A 20,848-nucleotide genomic window follows, 5' to 3' on the forward strand; every position below is an offset into this window, starting at 1 on the left:
AAGTTAAGGTCTATGATCAGCCACAGAGGATCTCCTAACTCCCAGCCCAGGCTCCAAGAGTATTTCTGGACAGTGCTCCTTCTAAGCAGGCTCCTTCTACTTCCTAAACTCTAACCCTAAAAAGCTGGGGGCAGGAGATGGCGGGAGGAAGATAAGACTATAGTCTGAATGAAACAGCACAGAGAATGGAACATGAAGAATAAAGAGAGCACTCATAAAACTATAAAACAGCCAGCTATAAAGATTCTATTTCAGAAAACTTTGCGATAGAGGCTTTAAAAAATGACAGTATAACATCTATTGCCAAGCATAAATGGCAATAGATGGCAGGCAAACTAATGCTTTTTAGTGAAATGACTTTGTTCTTGTATCATGTGAAACATTTGTCTAATTCTAATTTTTATTAAAAGACAGAAGACAAAAAAATGAACATGACTTACAGATCTTACCACATCCCAGCATCTTCGACTTGTGGAACTCAGAAAACATGGCCTTTGTGAGGTTATACAAATTGTGGGTAAAAGAAATCAAGTATCTGACTTCTGCTTTAGAGTAAGTTTACAGAGGAATAGGGAATAATATTTAGCAGATTATTTCCCATAGTTCTGATTTCACTTCCCTTTGTTCACTATCCTGGCTTTGTAAAATAAGAACCCCAACCCCAGATCACCAAAATATATAATAAGGATTTTTACCAACTTGCCCTTTCTGTCTCACCAAAGCATTAAGGTAGAAAAATCAGCAGTACAGTGCTTTTTATTCTCATACCTAATGCAAGATAAACAGCAGGTATTTCTATTCATAGACAACAGAGTACATTTGGAAGGAAATTATCAATTACCTTCCCAACATGGTATCCGGATGAGCAGTGAAAATTTGTGGATTCACAACAAAACGTGTGCCATCTACAAGAAGTGTCACTTTCTCTGGTGCCTGGGAATGAATGTTAGTGCCAAAGCCCACAGTGCTGTTTCCAAATCGTTCTGGACCAATAAAGAGTTCATGGTTCCGTTTATTCCCACTCTGGAAGCAGGAGCTTTTGATGTCTTCGGGAAGTGACATTATATGAGGAAACTGAAGATTTGCTGGCTGAGAGGCATAGTCATGTGAAAGGTCTAAAAGATCATACAAACAAAGCAAAATAATTTGATAGCAAACAGTCTTGGGGAAAAATAAACCCTGTCTCCTTAAAAAAAAATTTTAAAAGCCACAAATTTTTAGAGGTTCACAGGCAAAAACTCTTGCGTAGAGCAAGTAAAGAATACAAAAGAGACTTATAGTGGATCCCCTGAGCTGTTTTCTCTAAGTGCACTAGGGACGGAGGAAAGAAAGACAGTAAATGCCCACACTTTAGAATAAAATGGCTAAACAATTTTCAAGTAAACTACATACATGTTAAAAAAACCAGCAATCTCCTGTCCCCTGCCATACTTCATGACCTCTCCCAGTCTTGTTTCACAGAGGCAATCACTTTTTACTTCTGTTTTCACTTCTGTGTCTAAATAATACTCATATTTCCTGTGTTTTACTTAAGGAACCTGCTACCTCTGTGTGCTAAACTATTCATTTTCCACATTCTTCAAAAATTGTTTCTAAATTTTATTTTCCAAAAGGATAATGATAGTTTCTAATTGTCTAATTCATCACTTTTCCTAGAAAATCACAGAAAAATGCATTTTCACAATGCATAAGAGAATCCTAACATCACCAACACCATTTTTGAATAGGCAGGTCTTGCTCTCAGCAGCAAAGTTTCAGTGCATGGATTAGGATTCATGTAAGGAATCTCAGTTTTTGTTCTAGTATCACCAAAGAGCCATTTTCTTTAAGCAATTTATTTTTTCTAAACCTGGTTCATCGTCTATAAAATGAGAATAATGTTCATTCCACCTACCTAACAGAATTGTTTTGACTATCAACTGAAAGAAAGTATGTAAGAGCACTTAAAAATGTGCAATACTATATTGTGAATTATAGGCTTAAAACTAAATATATGAAATCTGGATGTCTACAGAAGACAAGCAGGAGCAAGTATTTACAAAAGGATTACACCAGAGGATTCTTTTAAATAGAGAGTCCTAATATATTTTATTTCAATGTAAAAAAATGTTTTTAAAGAAATTTCAAATATACTAAAGCACAGGGTTAATATAAAATATATAGCCCATTACCTAGATTTGGCAAGCTCAGTTAACATTTTTCTACATTATCTTAAAATTCTTTTTTAAATAAATAAAATATTATAGGTATAACTGAATGTCTCACTCTCACCTATCCTGTATTTTAAATCTGTATATGATATTTCATGAACATGATTACTGCCCATGACCTGTGGGAAATTAGTCTGATTTCAGCCACTTAGATAACCAACTGAATTGTAAGCTAGAGTATACTCAGTTTTTTTCTCATTTGCTTCTAGACCAAAAACCTACCTAGAGTTCACATTCTATAGCTTCTATAGGATGTAAATTTTCAGTGTGACCCTATGTATACCAAGAGCTACATTTCCACACAATCCACAGGCAAGTTTGTAACAAGAAACACTTTAATCACCAAGATAGGCTTTCACACTGGAAGTAGGTATCTAAATCAATGAAAATGAAAGTACGTATCTAAATCAATAGTTGTTATTTAGAAAGCCTGATGTACCCTCCAGCATTGAGGCAATTAAATTGGGTTGATTAATGAAGGATGTCTCAGGTTCTACCCTGCTTAAATGGGTGAGCAGGAAGAGACTCATTGCACAAATTTTCCCTAACAGTATACTCTAGGGTGACAGTCAGTCTGCTTTTCTGTCAGTTGCTCTATATAAAATAGCACAGCTTGATCAGAAAGACACAGGTTCAAATCCTAGTCCCCCATGTCCTAGCAGTGTGAGCCTGAGCAAGTTACCTAAGTTTTTGAAGCACGTATCCTCATTTTTAAAAGGAGGAGAAATCTAAGAAGGGATTGGCAAACTTTCTGTAAAAGGCCAGAATGTATGTATTTTGGGCTTTGTGGGTCACAGTCTCTGCCACTGTAGCAGGAAAGCAGCCATAGACAGTATGTAAACAAATGGGCATGATGGCTGTATCTCAAATTTTTATTTATAAAAACAGGCAGCTGTCCAGATTTGACCACTGTTGCCACCCTTGATTTAAAAAATGTATGTAAAATTTCTAGCACAGTGAGTGCTCAATAAATAGTAACTGCTATTATTATTGTTGCTATGGTCTTTATTGAAAGTTAAAAAGAACCTAACAGTTTATCAAGAGCCTGCACATCCATTAACTCAATGATCTTCCAGCTTTGTGAGGTAAGAAGAATATTAATATCCCTGTTTTCTAGATTAAGAAAGTGGGGCTCGGAAAGATTAAGGATCTCACCCATGGTTAAAGCTGATACGTAGCAGAGCTAGAATATGAATCTGCCTTCTGACTGCAAACCCATGACTATTTTTCTTACACTATTACTGCCAAGTTAGATGTGCTAGACTGATTAAATAAATGGAGATTTTCTGTGATGGTTAGCTTATATAATTGTGATATGTAAGCTAAGCCAATTAATTGGATATTTTATTCAGATTAAGAACATTTATATCTTCTAGGTAGAGTGGATGTTCAGGTGTCAGAAAGCCCTCCACATTAAGTCAGAAACTAATTACCATACCATCATTCCTGGGACCTAGAGAATAAGTAAGATTTTGAAGACCAGAAGTCAGGCTGTTTGTTTCTTTTTCTTGGGCTGCAGCTGAGGTTTCATCCATCAGGCAGTTGGCCTCCTGTCGCAATAACCTGTTGCTCTCACTGTCACGGTGAACACTCATCCTTGGACTCTAGGCTCAACTGTCTGCTTGATCAGAAAAAAATCCTGGAAGACAGGAATACACATAATTTAGAACTCTCTCAAAACAGGTTTCCAAGGACTTCCATGTCATGAAAGACAAACTAAAGAACTAACAGACAGCCCTCATTCTTATTCTGAGAAGAAATGATATCTTCAACATTTCTGTGATTTTATACTGAGAGGAATTGGGCTGATTTAAATGGTCTTTACCAAATCACTAAGAATGTTGATAAATCTGTTACTAGGGAATAATTTTAAGCTCTATCCATAAACAGACATCAAATGCACTGACTTTGGCCATATACATGATCAACATTACATATTAAATGGTGGTGTGATAATTTGGTGTTTATACCATAGATATATAGGAGAAGAGTCCAATTGGTCAATTAAAGAAAATCTGCTCATATATTTTAAAAAATCGAGACACACACATTCCTACAACAATTAAGCACTAGGAAATGAAAAACAATCACAATGATAATGCTAGCATGAGAGTAGAAACTAGAAGTCACCTGCGATAAAAAAAAAAAAAGCAAAATTTTACTTATTTTGCTCAAGTTCTCCTTTATAAGTTCTCTCACTTTCTGTGCTTTATGCGCAACCCTCAATCCCACCTCAAACTCACAAGATGTCACTGGTTATAAAGCTAACTCCCCCAAGCAGTGCAAGATCATCATGAACACTACCTACTGAGTAAATGCCATGTGCAAGGATTTGTTGATTAGGCAGAATGGAGAGGCTAGGCAGGAACCTTCATACCTTTCTTCCAGGTAGTCATGCTCTGCAGCCCTTCCATCCTTGGGGGCTACCCCACTACTGAAAACATTCCTGAAGTTCACCCTACTAGTAATTTCATAGTTTATACTGTACTGATTTCCACCTGGTGTGTAGGTGGAAGAATCATCTTACATCACCAGCAATTTTTATGCATATAGACTGTAAGTTAACTCCGATTTAGAAAGAAGTTATTAAGCACAATAACATGTTTTAATACTCTGAATTTTCCTGACATGCAAGCATGTAAGGGTGCTATAAACATTTATAATGTGAATTAAATTTTGAATCCCTTCATAACCTGTATTAACACATTTTTGAGCATAAAGTTGACTGATCAGTTAGTCTGTTTTAACTTGGATGAAATATAAAAATGACCACTTTGAAAAGATGAGTCAATACATGTTCCTGAAAACAAATTATTTTAGAGAAGAGGTACTTTCAGTTGATGAATTTTTTTATTTTCAGACAACAGCTCTTAAAACATCCAGCAAATTGAGGCAATAAAGTGAATGTTCTGATAGAAAATTTGGTATGTGGCTACAGCTTTTTCAGGATTACCCTTTCTTAAAGAAAAAACATATCTACACACACACGAAAAGTGCATGATCCTGGGGATTGGTGAAATCGAATAGAACCACCATCAACTGTCCTCAAATTCTATTTGGAAGATGTCAAAATGAGGTCTAAAGAACAGGATAAAGAAGATTGATGGAGTTGGAAAGAGCATTATTACCAAAAATGGAAAGACCAAAAGTGGGCCTGCTTCTTTAGGCTTAACTGGTTTTTGAACTACAATGTTTCACTCAGTTTACAACTGCTGCTTCTCAGCTCTTCACTAGCTGCTCAAGAACCAAGTTCAAACTTCTTTGTTGCTTTCCAAAAAATCTCTTAGACCAATATATAATAAGCTTGCATAAGCCTAGCTCTTGAGAATGTGCATAGCCTAGACGATTTGTGTAAGTTACTTTATTCCTTTTAATGTACCAAAAATAGTTTCATTATAATGAAACTATTAGAATGAAAGCATTTTCTTCCTATTCTATAGAAGAAGGCTTCAAAATTAAGTTTAACTTGTATACAGTGAATTAATAAATATAAAGATACACTCGGAATTAGCAGAGTATATATCTCCAATGAGAGAAAAGAAAGTAACTAGCTAGACATTAATAGTCATTTGATTTGTATTCAGTTAATTTTTATTACAAATAATACATGAATATTTCCCTTCTTAAAAAAGACCCTTTGATCATCACCCCCAATTCTAGTCACTTCTGCAAATAACTATCACTACTTGCTTGGTACGAATCCTTTTAGACTTTATAAAAATACATTTATACTACACAGATATACTGGTAAAAGCATATAATTTTTTAAAAACACACAAACTATATTCTATATGCATCATTCCCGTTCTGTAATGTTTTTCTAAATTAATGTTCTTGAGATCCATCCATGTTGGAAGATCAAGATCTAGTCCATCCCTTTATAACTGCTGTATAATATCCTAAGTCAGCACTCCTATCAACCAATATGTAAGTTTTTTTGACTTAACTATTACAAACAATGCTTTAATGAACAAGATTAAAGTGTACTATGAAACTCCAAGAGAGGATCCAGTGTGCAGAGTTTTCTCAAATGGATTTGGCTTCAGATCTCCTTTTTTTAAGAAACCATCTCAGGATTAATGCTTATTGGCACACACTTTAAGAAATCACCTAATCCAACATTTCTGAAAGTCCCCTATAAACTAATTGCTCTATAATCCTTGAATGACAGAACAAAACTTTCTTGACCTATGAAATGTAAAAAGTAAACTTGACTGATACCAAGTTCTTCAACATATGCCAGAGCAGCCAGTTGAAACTTAATAGTAAGGGTCTACTCCCCTTACAGGATGGCTGTTTCATTTAACTTTGAGTGTATATTTTCATTGCCTACCATGGTTCAATTCTGTAACCATCCCCCAAATGAATCTTGGTCCTCAGAACAGATCTAAGGAAAAAAAAAAAAAGAAAGAAAGAAAGAAATAAGCAAAGCACTTCGACAACAGAGTTCTCTATTGCTACAAAACTATTTTTGGCCAACAGTCCTAAAAGTCATAGTAATGTACAATTAGAAGAACCAAAGGATCATGACATCCCTGGCACACTTAACAGTAACTGAAGAGACTGCTCCAGAAAAGAACTAGGAATTAGACATATATTAATGAAACTCAAGACTGTATTGCTATAACGCAAAGAAAACTTAATATCCAGCAAGCCAGCTCAAGCTTCACTTCTATGACGCACACGAAAGCATTTTTTTTGATATTCAAATTTTATTAGTTTCAAGTATACACTACATCGGTTAGGCATTTATATAGTTTATAAAACGATCTCCCTAATTGCTCCTTCTCTCTCGTTTTCCACCTAGCCAATGTATTAATGCTAACTGCATTTCCTATGCTATGCTCTCCATCTCCATGACCATCTATTAACTACTGATTTGTACTTCTTTAACCCTTTGCCCATTCTCCCAGCTCCCCAACCACCCCTCCCCTCTATTTATTAAAATAAAACATTATTTTATTTTAATATATTTATTAAAATAAATGTTTTATAAATATATTAAAATAAAATAATATATTTTATTATATTTGTTCTACAGACCTCCTATGAAGGCCCATATGTTGTTTTTGATTCAAATATTTTATGTTGTTTTTTGTAAATTTATTTATTTAAATTAGTTTCAAGTATACAGTACATTGGTTAGACATCTATAATGTTCATAAAACGATCCCCCCAATTTCTCCCTCCTTCCCCTGGCCTTCCACTTAGCCATCATATTAATGCTAACTGCATTCCCTCTGCCATGCTCCCCATGCTCAACCATCAACTACTGATTTGTACTTCTTTAACCCTTCACCCCAATTCTCCCAGCCTCCCATCCCCCTCCCCTATGTCCGTGAAGGCCCATATTTTTGTTAAGTCTTGATTTTGTTGATCTGGAACAGCAAAACATTTAGCATCATAATCTCATCTTGGAAAATTTACATACGATCTTTGATAGAATTAGTTCCACATATTCCTTGCACTTAAAAAAGGATACACTGGTTTCTCTTTAGAACATAATCATCTTGAGTATTAATCCAAAATAATCTCTACATAAGTTAATGTATTTTCTTCTTACTTTCAATTTCCTCTAATCAATTATTTATGAAGAAAACAAGATAATTACACAAATCACTGTTCCATTAAGTTCACTATCATGCCACTGAACAATTCAGATTTAAAAAATCTAATTGGAAAAAAATCTAGTTGCAATGCAATCAAACTTAACATGGATGCATCTCAAAAACATAATGCTTTCAGACTGTTATGGTACAAGGATATGAGCTTTTACTTCAGGGCCATGTCTCTGCTCTGTGTAAGAGCTAGGTGGTGAAGATGTGGTAGAATGCCACAGAATTTGGTAAAACCAATGTACACTTCATCTATACTCCAAATTTAGAGAGTAATTACACTTTTGCCAAAAATTCATTTCAGACTGACAAATCGTAGTCTTTTCAGTCTGTTCTTATGTGAAAATCACTACACACTACATTTCTTTAACTTCTCTAATTGTTTGTCATTGACTTTGGTCTAGTTCTATTATGCTTTTTTTTCTTTATGCATAGTAATGAGAACCCTGCTAATGTTTTCTATTAGAGGTGAGAAGGTTCAGTTTTGCTTCACGTATGCTCTCTGGTGATATCCAGGATTTCTGGGAATAGGTTCAAAAGGGGTGAAGGTAGGGAAGAGACAACAGAGGTGATAGATACAATCTAAAATGTGTACAGGATCACCTTCTAGGATGTTATTGATAGCTAAGAGACTGTCATCTTCGAAATGGTGTGTATGTGTGTTGTATTTTTTAAACCAACTTCACTGAAGCTTTTCTATCATGGTTCTATGCACTCCCTTTGCATGTGCAGCCCTAACATTCTAAGCTCAAAAAAAATTCTGTCTTCTGACTATCTAAGGCTTTCTGCTTTTCCTTTTTCCAGATTATTTCTAAAAATATTAAGTAAGACTATTCCAGTAGTAAGCCCATATAAACTCTATTAACATTTCTAAATCTTGGAGTTTTCCTACCTTATGTCCCCAAACTCATAATAATTTAGCTGTTTGAATTAGCAAAAAGAAAGACCCTTGTTAGTAAGTTAATTCCACTGGGTCCTCCCTTCTCACTTGAGGAAGACTTACTGTCTTCCTCTACGAACTCTGGCACACTGGTGAGACATGAATACTTCTTAGAGACCTCTTGCTACATTTGTCCCCATGTATGATCTTCCATTATGGCTCTACCTTTTATAACTGTGGCCCTGGGCAGGTTCCTAAGTCTCTCTGTATCTCAACTTGCTCACTTGCAAGAGAAGATAATAACCATTAACCACACAGGGTTGGTTAAGTTAAATGAGGTAATACGTTTAAAGTGCTTAGAATGCTGCGTGGCACATAGCACTCAATAAATGTTTATTGTTATTATTCCCAAACCATACAGTCTACAAAGATCTTTTACAAACCTAATCTTATTTAATACTAAAACAATCCCAGGGGAGAGATTTTTAATTATCCTCACTTTACTGCTGAAAAAAAAAAATCAAGCTTTAGCGAAGTTAGCAACTTGCCCCAAATCACACCTCTAGCTAAGAGACAAAGACAGATTCCAAATTTAGGTCCTTAGATTCTTACATTCTTTCCAACCAATCACACTGGTTCCCTTAAGCCATCTTGCCTTTCATCCATTACTGAACGTAAGAGTTATTCCTTCTATTGTTTGTCAGAAAGGAAAGAGAAAACCAGGAGTTTCCAGGGTCACTGCTGCTGCGGTTCTTATCAAATAGGAATTATGGTAATAAATGCAAGAAACCTGTGACAGAATGATTACATCTTTCTATTAATAAAATAGCATTCATTTTACTGCTTATAAAAATATGCTCATTAAAAAAAATTCAGTCACTATAGAAAGATACAAATATTGAAAAATCAACAAAGTTGTGGTAAAATCTTTGCACACAAATCTTTGGGCATCTACCCTTTTGTATCCTTGGAATGAACTCCTAAAAATAAAATTACTATGGAAAAAGGAAAATAATTTTTAAGTTTTGTTATGTACTATTAGATTATCTTTTATATAAATACCAATTTACACTCCTTCCAGCAGCATGGAGTACCTATTCTCCAGAACCCTTGCTAAAAGTCAGTGTTTCAGTTTTTTTCATCTTTGTCAATCTGTGAAATATGATCTCATTCTAATGTGATCATTTAAAAAGCCATTCATTTTCAGCAATACTTCTAAAATTTCACCTTTGAGAGCCCTAAAAGCTTTGCGTGTGTAGGAAAAAAAAACACAAAAATACAAACAGGCTGGGTGGATACTAGTAATAGCTGTGATTTATTCATATCGAGTTTGTCAGGCTTTACTGGAATCACTGGAAGTTTCCCAAGACTTGCTTACATCTCCCAAGAAGTCTGTGAGAGGACAACAAGATATGACAAAGACAACCCATCATATCTTGTTGGTTCTGGCTTTGGCTTTATTAACTAGCCACATCGCCAAGAAAATGTCCTTCAAGCTTCAGTGTTTTCATCCATAAAAATGAGATGCTATGTGCCACTACTAAATTAAGATGTATAGAAAAGCCCTCAAAAAGCATAAGGCTGGGGTTGCTGTGTGGGTCTCAGAGGGTGGCTTGCGCTCACTGAGGTGGGACCTCGGGGACAACAGTGGAGGGAGATAATCGCAGCACCAACGTGCAGGCTGCAGAGACTGCATGTCTGGAAGAGCAGCTGCAAGGATGGAGAGAAGTAATGCTGATGGCCGATAAAGTCCTGCAATGGGAAAGAGCCTGGTTTCCACCTGCCATCATGGGTGTGATTTCATTGGTGTTTCTGACTGCCTACTATCTAGATCTATCTGTCCAGTGTTTCCAGTTTTGTTATGTTTTTGTGCTTGGCTGACTACCTTATTCCCATTCTAGCGCTTAGAATTTTTGGCTCCAATAAATGGACCACTGAGCAACAGTAGAGATTCTCTGAAATCTGCAGCAGTCTAGTAAAAACTCAATGCAGAGCTGTGAACTGGTGGAAATGCTTCTTCACACTGGAAAAGCTGACAATGTACTTTGTGACCATGACCGTGACTCTTGCTGCGGTTGCTTGGCTGAGACGGCAAGTCCACAACCTTCTCATGCACCTGACAGCGACTTTCTTACTGCTGCTTCCCAGACTAAACTAACGTGGAATCATTTTGAAGTACAGTGGAATGGCCAAAAGGGAGATAAGCTTCTCAAACAAAAAGAAAAATGAATACATTTGCCTTATTCAGTGTGATTAATGGTGTATACATTGTCCTCGGGACCAGTTTCTGTAATGCTCTCTGGGTACTAAAATGTTACAGAAGTCGCTCTTTGCTTGCCCTCCTCCTGCCCTTAGTTACTAGAAATTCAGACTTGCCAACTAAGGCTTTATGCGGTGTCTTCATGTCAAGTGTAGCTGGGTGCATTCTCATCAACTGGCCTTATATGGACAGCTCATTCACAACTATCACTTGTTTTGATTTTTCTCACCCAGAGTTAATTGAATTCTTACTTTTAGGCACCTTCCTTTAAAATAATATAGTGGTAAACTTCACCCTTTAGTATGGTTAGCAGTGACTTTGGATAACTGAGTTGACCTTTGCTTTAGCTAGATGTAGGTGTGGTGGTCTGTGGCTACAGGAAGCTGGTTATACTGACTGCTTCCACAGTCTGCTTAAAAAACTGGCTTTAAGAATAGAGATAGAACTTAGCACTTCGATAAAGAGACTAATTAAGATGCATTCCTCATTCTGTTTCTAAACCATGGGAGAAGAATCCTCATGGAATAAAATGCAACTAGTTCCATACCCTAGTATGTATTGTTTCTTCTTCATGCAAAACTGAGCAATTTGTAGGAAACATTGATCCTTCCCTCAAAATGGGGGATCTGACAGGCTCTTGTCCCCTTGCACTTAAGACTTCAAGTTAGTAGGTCCTTAAAGACTTTTCAAAAGCGGCTTCTGAAAGCTTGGATTTAGTTTTTAGCATACTTTTCAGATTTTCAGTTGACTGAAACTAAAGTACTAAGAGGTTAAGACTCATGTCTGTGACCTTCTCTCCAAGACAAGCCAATAAAGAAAGGACAAAAGTCTTGCTGTGTTTAGTTGAGATTCAGTAGAAAATAATCTTTTCCTACTAATTTTTCAAGACCAGAATAAGCCTTTAAAGGTAAGCCTCAAGACTCTCATTTTATGCTAATGTTGGCTGCTTTTGTCTTCCTAGAACTGGCCTAGGAGGTGGTGACTAGGAGGCTGACTTTTTTCTTAGATATTTCTCTGAAGAGTACAACAACAACAACAAAAAAGGGCTGTTGGTGAGAGTAGACTGTGGGGGTGGAAGATGCCCTCAGGTCTGCAGAGACTTTGGACCACCTTGGAAGGCATCTTAGAATCATTCTCCCTCTTAATAGCTAGAAATAGAGAGTAGTTGAAATCTGTAGGGATGAACCTGAGGGCCAAAAATGTGGCAGATTTGGGAACAATTCTTAAACTCTGATTAAATATGGTTTTATTACACTGATGCTGTAAAACCTGGACTTTGTGCTGTATCTGTCCCTAAATGAGTGTTGTTTTCATCCCTTCAATATTGCTGTAAACAGTGGCACCTGTGTAGCATGTTTTGATTATTTTTTTAATGTTTCATATGAAAATCACAAACTAAATTTACATGTATTTAACTGTAAATAAGCTTGTCTTCTTATTTGGATTTTTCTGTGTATATGTAGGTGTTCTACCAATTTAACTATTTTTGTGGTTTTAAGCCTGTATCATTTCTTCTACTTTGTTTTGTGAAAAGGAGGAAAAATAAAAGCTGGAATCCCTCCCCCTGCCCGCCAAACACAAATGCATAAAGCATTACACAGACAGGGGATAAATTTGGGTATGTCAATCTCCTTTCTACAACTGCTAGGTTAGCATTTACTTGGCTCTTTAAGTTCATCAAGGTAATCCTCCACTTTTGAATATACTTTTTATGTTCTGACTATTGTATGGTTCTCCTGATTTTAGCTACCTTTCTCTTTTTGAGACACTATACTGCTTTTGGACATCTTTGCATTATTTTTTGCCTCAGTTGCCTAACATTTCATTTGCCCTTGACCTTCTGTGTCTTTCTCTTTTTCCCTCAGGGAAATGCCATATCTTGTCCTTCCCTTGCCAAGTTGTCTTTTCTTTAGTTCTTTCACTGTTGCAGAATTTTAAAAAGACAAAGACAAACAATAATCCTGTACTTGGGTTGTACATGTTCACTGTTCCCGGCAGAAAATACTGAAAAGACAAAAGTCAGCATAATTCTCTTTCCTGACTTTCCTCAGTATAAATACATAAATTTACTTATTATTTTTATTTTTACAATTTAAAATTCTACAATTTAAATACTGTTCAGCATACAGTGAACTTGGTTATAAGTCAATAATCTGTCATATCATTTTCAGTGGTACATAATATTCTACTTTATGATTATAGCAGCTTTTATTCAACCAATTTCATATTTTTTTGACATTTAATCTTTAACCCATATAGAATTTATTTTGGCATTTAGCATGAGGTATGGATCTAACAAAATTCAAATGGTTAACCAATTAACTGCCTTGACATATATTCTAAAGAGTCCATTTTTTCCACACTAATTTGGGATGTCAATTTTATCAAAAACTAACATATATGCTTAGTCTGGTTTTTATACTCTGTTCCACTGACTATCTATTTCTGTGCCAATGTCATGTATAATTTTAATTTAACACCTTTAATTTAACTTTTTTCTATGTCACTTATCTAGAAGTTCTAAAATGATAATATTTATCAAGGAAATTTTTTTTTACTCTTTAAAATTATGTCATTACTCATTTATATATATTTTTTTCTGCAATGAGTAACACCAGTTTTATTAGTTTAGGATTACTATGGCAAGTTTCACAGAACATTAAATTTAATGGAGATGGCAGTTGCATACATTCGGTTTATGACCCAGAATATAGTTTTGTTTGTTCTAATTCTTATTATATGGAAGTAAAAATCTGCTTTAAAAATATTACTGCCAGAACTCATTCCAATGAAATATTCACAAAAATATGTGTGGATAACTGAAACTATTACTATTAGAGCAATTTTTATGTTTATTGTTGAGACAGTATTTAAACAAATTTTTCATTTAAAAAGTAAAATAAGTTTATTTCAGCTATTTTAATACACTTAAATGTTATATACTTTAAAGACAGATTATATTTCTAGATTAATATTGCAGTTACACCAGAAGACTTTTTTCTGTGCAGAAAAATAACTCACAATATTGCATTTCTTGAACAATGGTCAAGATTTTTACATATGCCTTTCTTATATACTTTTCCTGTGAGCCTAAGCAATTGTATAATCCCGAGTAAAGATCAATCCTCTTCCTCTAACTCCTTTCTCTTTTATTTTTCTTTTCAAAGTACTGATGCCATAAAACGTTTTCCCATTTGCTGTACTACTTCCTCACAGAGTCTCAAATTAAGGGAAGCTAGATTTAACCATAAACTCTCCTGCCTCCCATATTTACCAGCAAGTGCTTTAGGACCAGATCGCCTGGTTTGGTTCTTGATTGTGCCACTTACTAGCTATACGAATCCAGGCACGTAACTAACTTTACTGAGCATCAATTTTCTCATCTGTAAATTAACAATAGTATCTATTTGGAAGAACTGTTTTAGAGATTACAAATACTTCAAATAAAGCAGTCTCTGGCATATGGTAAACAATGAAGAAATGTTAGCTGTTAGTACTATTTATACATTCAAAAATAGTTTCAAGCTTACAAAAATCGTATTCGAAAACCTTATTTTTAAAAATCTCAAGTTGTTTCTCGTTTCTCTTTTCTTACATTAATACCTAGCCACCACATTATTCCTTATTTCTTCCAATACCAACAACCCTCTATTTACATCTCTGGGTATCTGTAGTTTTACAGAGAATAAGTACTGGATTCTGATTTAGTAGGTTTGGGTGGAATCTGAGAATGTGAATTTTTAACAAGTTCCAGGTGATCCTGTGGACTGGCTACGTTTGGGAACAACTCATCAAATATAACTTTTCATTTCATGGATGAGAGACTGAATCACAACGATATTCTTTTTGAAGAATATTCTAGGAAATTACAGTCTTGAGGTATGGAGGCCTTTTTAATCAAGACCAAAAATCCAAAAGCTAATAAAAAAGAGAAAGATAAATCTGACTACAAAAAAGTTTAACTTTTGTATGGCAAGGGATTCAACAAATAAAAACAGACTGGAAAAATTATATTTGCAACAGACTACAGAGTAATTACAGGATTCAATGAGGGCTTATGAAAATTCATAAAACTAACCCAACAGAAAAATGGCCAAAGGATGGAAAAACAGGCAAGTACCCAAAAGAGAGTTGGTAAAGCTATATTAATAGCCTATAAAACAGAATTTAAGGCCAAAACTATATAAGTTGGACAAGGCACAAAATTCAAAGATGTCTGCTGTCAGAACCATTTCTGTTCCTCTTTTCCTTAGAAGAAAGCCGTAACAAGAAAAGAGATGCAAAAAAAAAAAAAAAAAAAAAAAAAGGGAAGAGAGAAAAGAACATTCCAACTCCACAGAAAGGCTAGAGTACCTCTGATTTCACTGCCCTTTTCCTTCCTTCTCTATGAACTGCTGAGGTCAGGCTGACAGGCTAGCAGATAAATGCACAACAGCAGTGACAAGACTATAATTGCTTAGATATATTTTTCTGTCTCTTCTATTGACATTCTGAAATTACTGCCCTTAGTACTTTTTTGTCAATGTAACTTAAGTCCGAGAACAGCTTCTATGCCTATATAAAAAGGGCTGTATTAGTTACTTGGATTTATTTCTGACTGGTTCCCTTCTATGTTTTCCATCTCCATTTTTATCTTTTCTTTTTCTTTGTTAAAGTTCTGAGTTCATCTTCTCTTGCCCTACTAAGTTTATTGAGCATCCTTATAACCAGTGTTTTGAACTCTGCATCTGATAGATCAGAGGTCCCTAACCTCTGGTCTGTGGCCTGTTAGGAACCGGGCAACACAAGAGAAGGTGAGCTTTGAGCCAGCAAAGCTTCATCTGTATTTGCAGCCACTCCCCAGTGCTAGCATCACCGTCTTAGCTCCACCTCAGATCGTCAGGCATTAGATTCTCATAGAAGCACCAGTCCCTGGCGCCAAAAAGGTTGAGGACAGCTGGGTAGATTGCTTGTCTTCATTTTGTTTAGCTCTTTTCCGGGGCTTTGTTCTGTTCTATCATGTGGGACATGTTTCTTTGTCTCCCCATTTTGGCTGCCTCCCTGTTTGTTTCTATGTATTAGGTAGGGCTCCTAAGTTACCTTGTCTTCAAGAGTGGCTTTATGAATGTAGTAGCTGTCTTGCAGGGCCCAGTGGAGCAGTGTCCCTTGTGTGGGTTGTGGGTGCCCTCCTGTTGTAGTTAAGCCTTGGCTGCTGTCTGCACGTCAATGATAGGGATTGACCCTTGGGCTGATTAGTTGTAAGGACTGGACAGTTACCTGGGTTTAAATTAAAACTTAAGACCTTACATTCAATTTATAACTGTCTAAAGACCCTTAAATAATCAGTTTCTTTTACAACTTTACCAGTCAAATTTCTAATTTAAAAAATTACTGTACTATAAACAAAAAGATTTAAAGGACAATATAATAAAAACTCTTGTATTCACCACCTGGTTTAAAATATAAAGCATGACAATTTAGTAGAATCCCCTATAACCACTATCATAAAGCAAATCTTTAAATACTCAAAAAACTCTAGTAAATCCTAAAAATTTAAACTTATGAATCAAGTATATTCTGAGAAGTTCTTAAATATTAAAACACTCTTTTCAAACATAGCGGTTTTCTTACATCCTTAAATAATCAAACCTAAACTCAACTACTCAAGAACACATTTTACATTAGAATCGCAAATTAATCAGCTGAGATTCTTCAATGTCAAATTACAGTAAACGTTACATCTTAAGTTCACATGATATTTAACATGTGCTAAGTACTTTGTAAATGTTATTTAATATTCAAAAAACTTTATGAAGTAGGTGCCATTATGACCCTAATTTTAGAGATGAGGAAACCGAAGAAGAAAGAAGTTACATAAAGTTCCCACAGCTACATAGCTAATAATGGAGCCATGCTTCAAACCCAGACGTTTGGCTTCAGAAGCCATAATGTTACCATTGTGCTGTGTTACCTCTCTTTTTAGGTCTCATTTACTTCATGATTTCTATGTAACTTTCAGTTTGGAAGATACGATTCCAAGCCCAAGAACTGGAGCCAGGACAGACAACCTTTCCGTGCTGATAATGGGCACATCTAGCACCTTTTCTGTTTAGTTGCTATGAGAAGACCTCTAAATCAATTGTCTCCATATGGGGGTTGATTTTACGATCTCAAATTAAGATCTTAGCCAATTCTGCTGTAACTTTCAACTTTATTACCTAAAAATTGGGTAGATGAAATTCTATAATTTCCACACAGAGTGCTTCAATCTCTTGATTGGATTCAACTAGTTATGGTCTTTCTAATAACACTCTGAAGCTAGGAACAATCCGAAGCATATAGCAGACCAGGCAAAGCTAATGACTCCTGAGAAAAAGCCAGTCAACAAATAATAGAAGCTTGGAGGTGAGGTCCCTAATGTCCAAGACACTCTCTTGCTTGCTATTACCTAAAAGCCTCTAAAGGAAGAGATACACAAACTATTAAAGATTACTTAATGGCAAATGTCCAGGAAATAGCCAAGGGATACACTATCAGTGATAATGTATTTAAGGAACAGTGCAAGGCAGCGCAGTTTAAAAAATTTAAAAATGTATCAGTCAATATAGTAGGCCGTTTTATAGGAAAGAGCTAAGCGTTTGTACGGCAAGAAAAGATCTGAAGGTCTTAGGGAACAGATTCATGGATCAATACATGTTGGAAATTCTGGAGACAATCCAAATCACTGTGTCAGAAGATGGTTCAAGGACCAGTAGCAATTAGTGATAAAAGTTTTCACTGATGCTCAGCAAAAATGAGGACAATGCAGGTGATGTCTATGTCTCTCTCTCTCTCTCACACAAACACAATTATCTCAGTTCTAAAACACTTGACATTGACTAAGACATCATCAATCTAATAACAGGTGTTTAGGAAAAAGCAGCACTACCATATTAAACATATATAAATGATTTTAAGATACATCCTGATTTCAAAGATATTAAAATGTGAACTGAAGAATTATATATCAGAATAATGTTTTCTTGGGAAAGACTGCCTTTTGTATCTAAATTACGTATTAACTCTTTTGATATTAAATGTCTTTTCTTTTATGAAATGATGGTGACAGAAAATGAAGCCCAGATTTTTTTCAAATGTCCTAAAATACGGGCAAACTTACGATGGGACCCCAATTTTCTGCCCACAATTTTACCAGTCATGAATCTCAAAAAATCTGGGATCTCAATCACCTTCCATGTAGGACTATAAAAACACTTCTACTAATTCAGTCCAGTCTATCTTAAATTATCCAAAAATAAAGTGTCTCTTGATTAACTCACTCTATTGTTGGACAGAAATCCTTAGGGGGAAAGTTTTTTTTCTCTTGTTGAGCTGAAGTTTGCCTTCCTTCCTGCACCCACCATGACTTACTTCTATGTACTGGTTTTAGTCCTGTCCCCTGGAATAACAAACACATCTTTTGGAAAAGCTAGGTAAAACAGAAAAAACAACTGTCTGAAGGCATCAAACAATTAGTAAGGTAGCCAAGTCAATTCCTGGATAGATATGACGGTCAGCTTTATGTCAGCTTAGGGAAGCTACAGTGCTATTATTTAATCAAACACAAATCTACCTGTTACTGTGAAGGTATTTGGTAGATGGGATTAAAGTCTATAACCATTTTACTTTAAGTAAGGAAGATTAACCTAGATAATCTGGGTGGGACTGATCCAATCAATTAAAAGGCTTTAAGAGCAGAACTCAGGTTTCTCTGAGGAAGAAATTTCACTGTGAACTGCTGCTTCAACTCCTGCTCAACAGTTCCAGCCTGTTCTTCCTGATAACCTAGTCCAGTCCCCACAACTGTTTAAGTCAACTCCCTACAATAAATACCTTAATATATTTATGTGTGTATTTATACACCAATCGATGATATATTACATTATTCTGATATGTATATATATACACATAGAGAGACCCACAATCCCTAATTAAAATCTTTCCATAAAAAAACCCCAGGACCAAATGGCGTGACTAGCAAATTCTTCCACACCTTTAAGAAATTTTATATCAATCTTACACAAACTCTTTCAGAGAACAGAAAAAGAGAGAATATTTCCCATTTGTTCTCTGAGGCAAATATAACACGAACCTAAAATCTGATAAGAGTATTACCAAAGAGGAATATAGGCCACTTTTTCTTATGAACATAACCATAAAAATCCAAAACAAATTATTAAAAACCAAATCCAGATACATAAAAAAGGATAATACATCATGACAGTTTGGCTTAACATGCTAAGCTCAATATAATTCACCACATTAAAGACTAAAAAGATATGTTTTAGAGTAACTAAAATAGCATGAAATTGTATTGGTATATTAGGTTTTAAAAAGGTAGACTGAAATAATATATTCATAGAAAAGACTGAAAATAATAATTATTCTCCCTTAATTGTAGGCTCATCATATGTGATTTTTAAAAAACTTGTTTACTGAATATTCCAAAGCCTCTAAAGTAAATGTGTTATTACTTTTAAAATGAGAAAAAGGAAAATGTATCTCTAAATACAGGGAATTCTTCAAGAAAATGTTGGAATTTTTTTTTTAAAAAAAAGCTTTGAACAGTTTAGGAGAAAAATTTTTAAAAGAAAATGATATATTACTACATGGAAGCTTTTGACATTTTCCAATCTAAAGAATATGCTCACTAGACAAATTAGGAGTTTAAATATATGACATAGTTTCTCAAGCAGATTATTCAATGGGGTGATAGGATAATCTTGATAGCTTTAAATCCAAAGCAATGACTTAATGCAGTGGCATGTGTTTCTTAGGATACTCAAGAGCAAGCATGATTCTAAGTAACAGGCAGAAGGAAGGACAGGTGGGCAGGCAGAGAATCTTGAAAGGATTCTGCTTGAGTCCCAGGGCACAGGGTACTCAACAATAAGGGCAATGGAGCATTCAGATTATCTGGCATGTAATTCCCTAAATTGACTGTTATGAGCTAAACTGTGTTCTCAAATTTTATATGTTGAAGTCCTAAATCCTCAGAAAATGATTAGAAATAGGGACTTTAAAGTAGTAATCATGGTTAGATGAAGTCATTAGGGTAGCCCTAATCAGTATAGCTGGTGTCCTTTTAAGAAGAGATGAGGACACAGAGTGGCACAGTGTAAAGACACAGGAGAAGGAGAAGGCAGGGAAGAGAGACCTCAGAAAGACACCCCAGTGCTTCCCAAAAATTTAGTACGGCTTCTCCTTGTTTTAGTAAGAAGAGAGATAGTTTACTTTAAATCCATAATTATCACAAAGCCTTAAAATTTCAACAGTGGGAAGAACGATCCAAATCTAAAGAAAGTAGTATCTTGAAATAAATTAAATTATAATATTAAAAAAACAATTTACAGACAGCATTTCCTGAGACAGCATTTTAAGAGAACTTAAAATGTCTCAAGCACAGTTCTAAGCACTTTACTTGAATTAAATCAATCAGAACTCTGAAGTAGATACTATTACAATCACTATTTCATAGAAACTGATGAATGCTTGATCCAAGCTAGTAAATGAAGGAACTAGGAACTGAACCCAGCAGACTGGCTCCAAGCCCACATTCTTACACTACCAAATGAAGTACAGCTGACCCCTGAATAATGTGGGGTTAGGGGTTTCGACCTCCCAGTGCTGTCCAAAATCCGCATAAGCTCTCCGCACACGCAAATTCCCAGCTGTGGAGTTGACCCTTGAGTAACATGAGTTTGAACTACAATGGTCAACTGAATTGAGATCATTTGAAAACAAAACAAAACAAAACAAAACAAAACCCTTATAAGTTGAAGTGCATAGTTCAAACCCATGATTAAGGGTCAACTATATAATCAGGGCACTACTGAGCATAAATCTTAATTGCTTTGAAGTCAGC

The 20,848-nt window shown here is 35.4% G+C and overlaps 1 protein-coding gene and 1 pseudogene across 4 annotated transcripts in view; one reads left to right on the forward strand and one right to left on the reverse strand.

The window, feature by feature from the left end:
- Window positions 1-20,848, reverse strand: part of KCTD20 (potassium channel tetramerization domain containing 20) — a 35,280-nt gene that overhangs the window by 10,236 nt on the left and 4,196 nt on the right. For 3 of the 4 annotated variants that reach the window (XM_039856130.1, XM_039856128.1, XM_039856129.1), the window contains exons 2-3: window positions 3,649-3,849; window positions 842-1,115 (exon numbers count right to left, since the gene is read on the reverse strand). In XM_039856130.1, the coding sequence (XP_039712064.1) occupies window positions 842-1,115; window positions 3,649-3,805 (431 nt within the window). In that variant the 5' untranslated portion in view covers window positions 3,806-3,849. Of the gene's footprint in view, window positions 1-841; window positions 1,116-3,648; window positions 3,850-6,543; window positions 6,598-20,848 lie in introns of all 4 variants that reach the window. The other variant, XM_039856127.1, reaches the window with a different exon arrangement.
- Window positions 10,328-11,569, forward strand: LOC120597578 (ADP-ribosylation factor-like protein 6-interacting protein 1; annotated as a pseudogene).

The sequence above is a fragment of the Pteropus medius genome, unplaced genomic scaffold (assembly GCF_902729225.1).
Source record: "Pteropus medius unplaced genomic scaffold, Ma_sr-lr_union100, whole genome shotgun sequence".
Taxonomy (NCBI): domain Eukaryota; kingdom Metazoa; phylum Chordata; class Mammalia; order Chiroptera; family Pteropodidae; genus Pteropus; species Pteropus medius.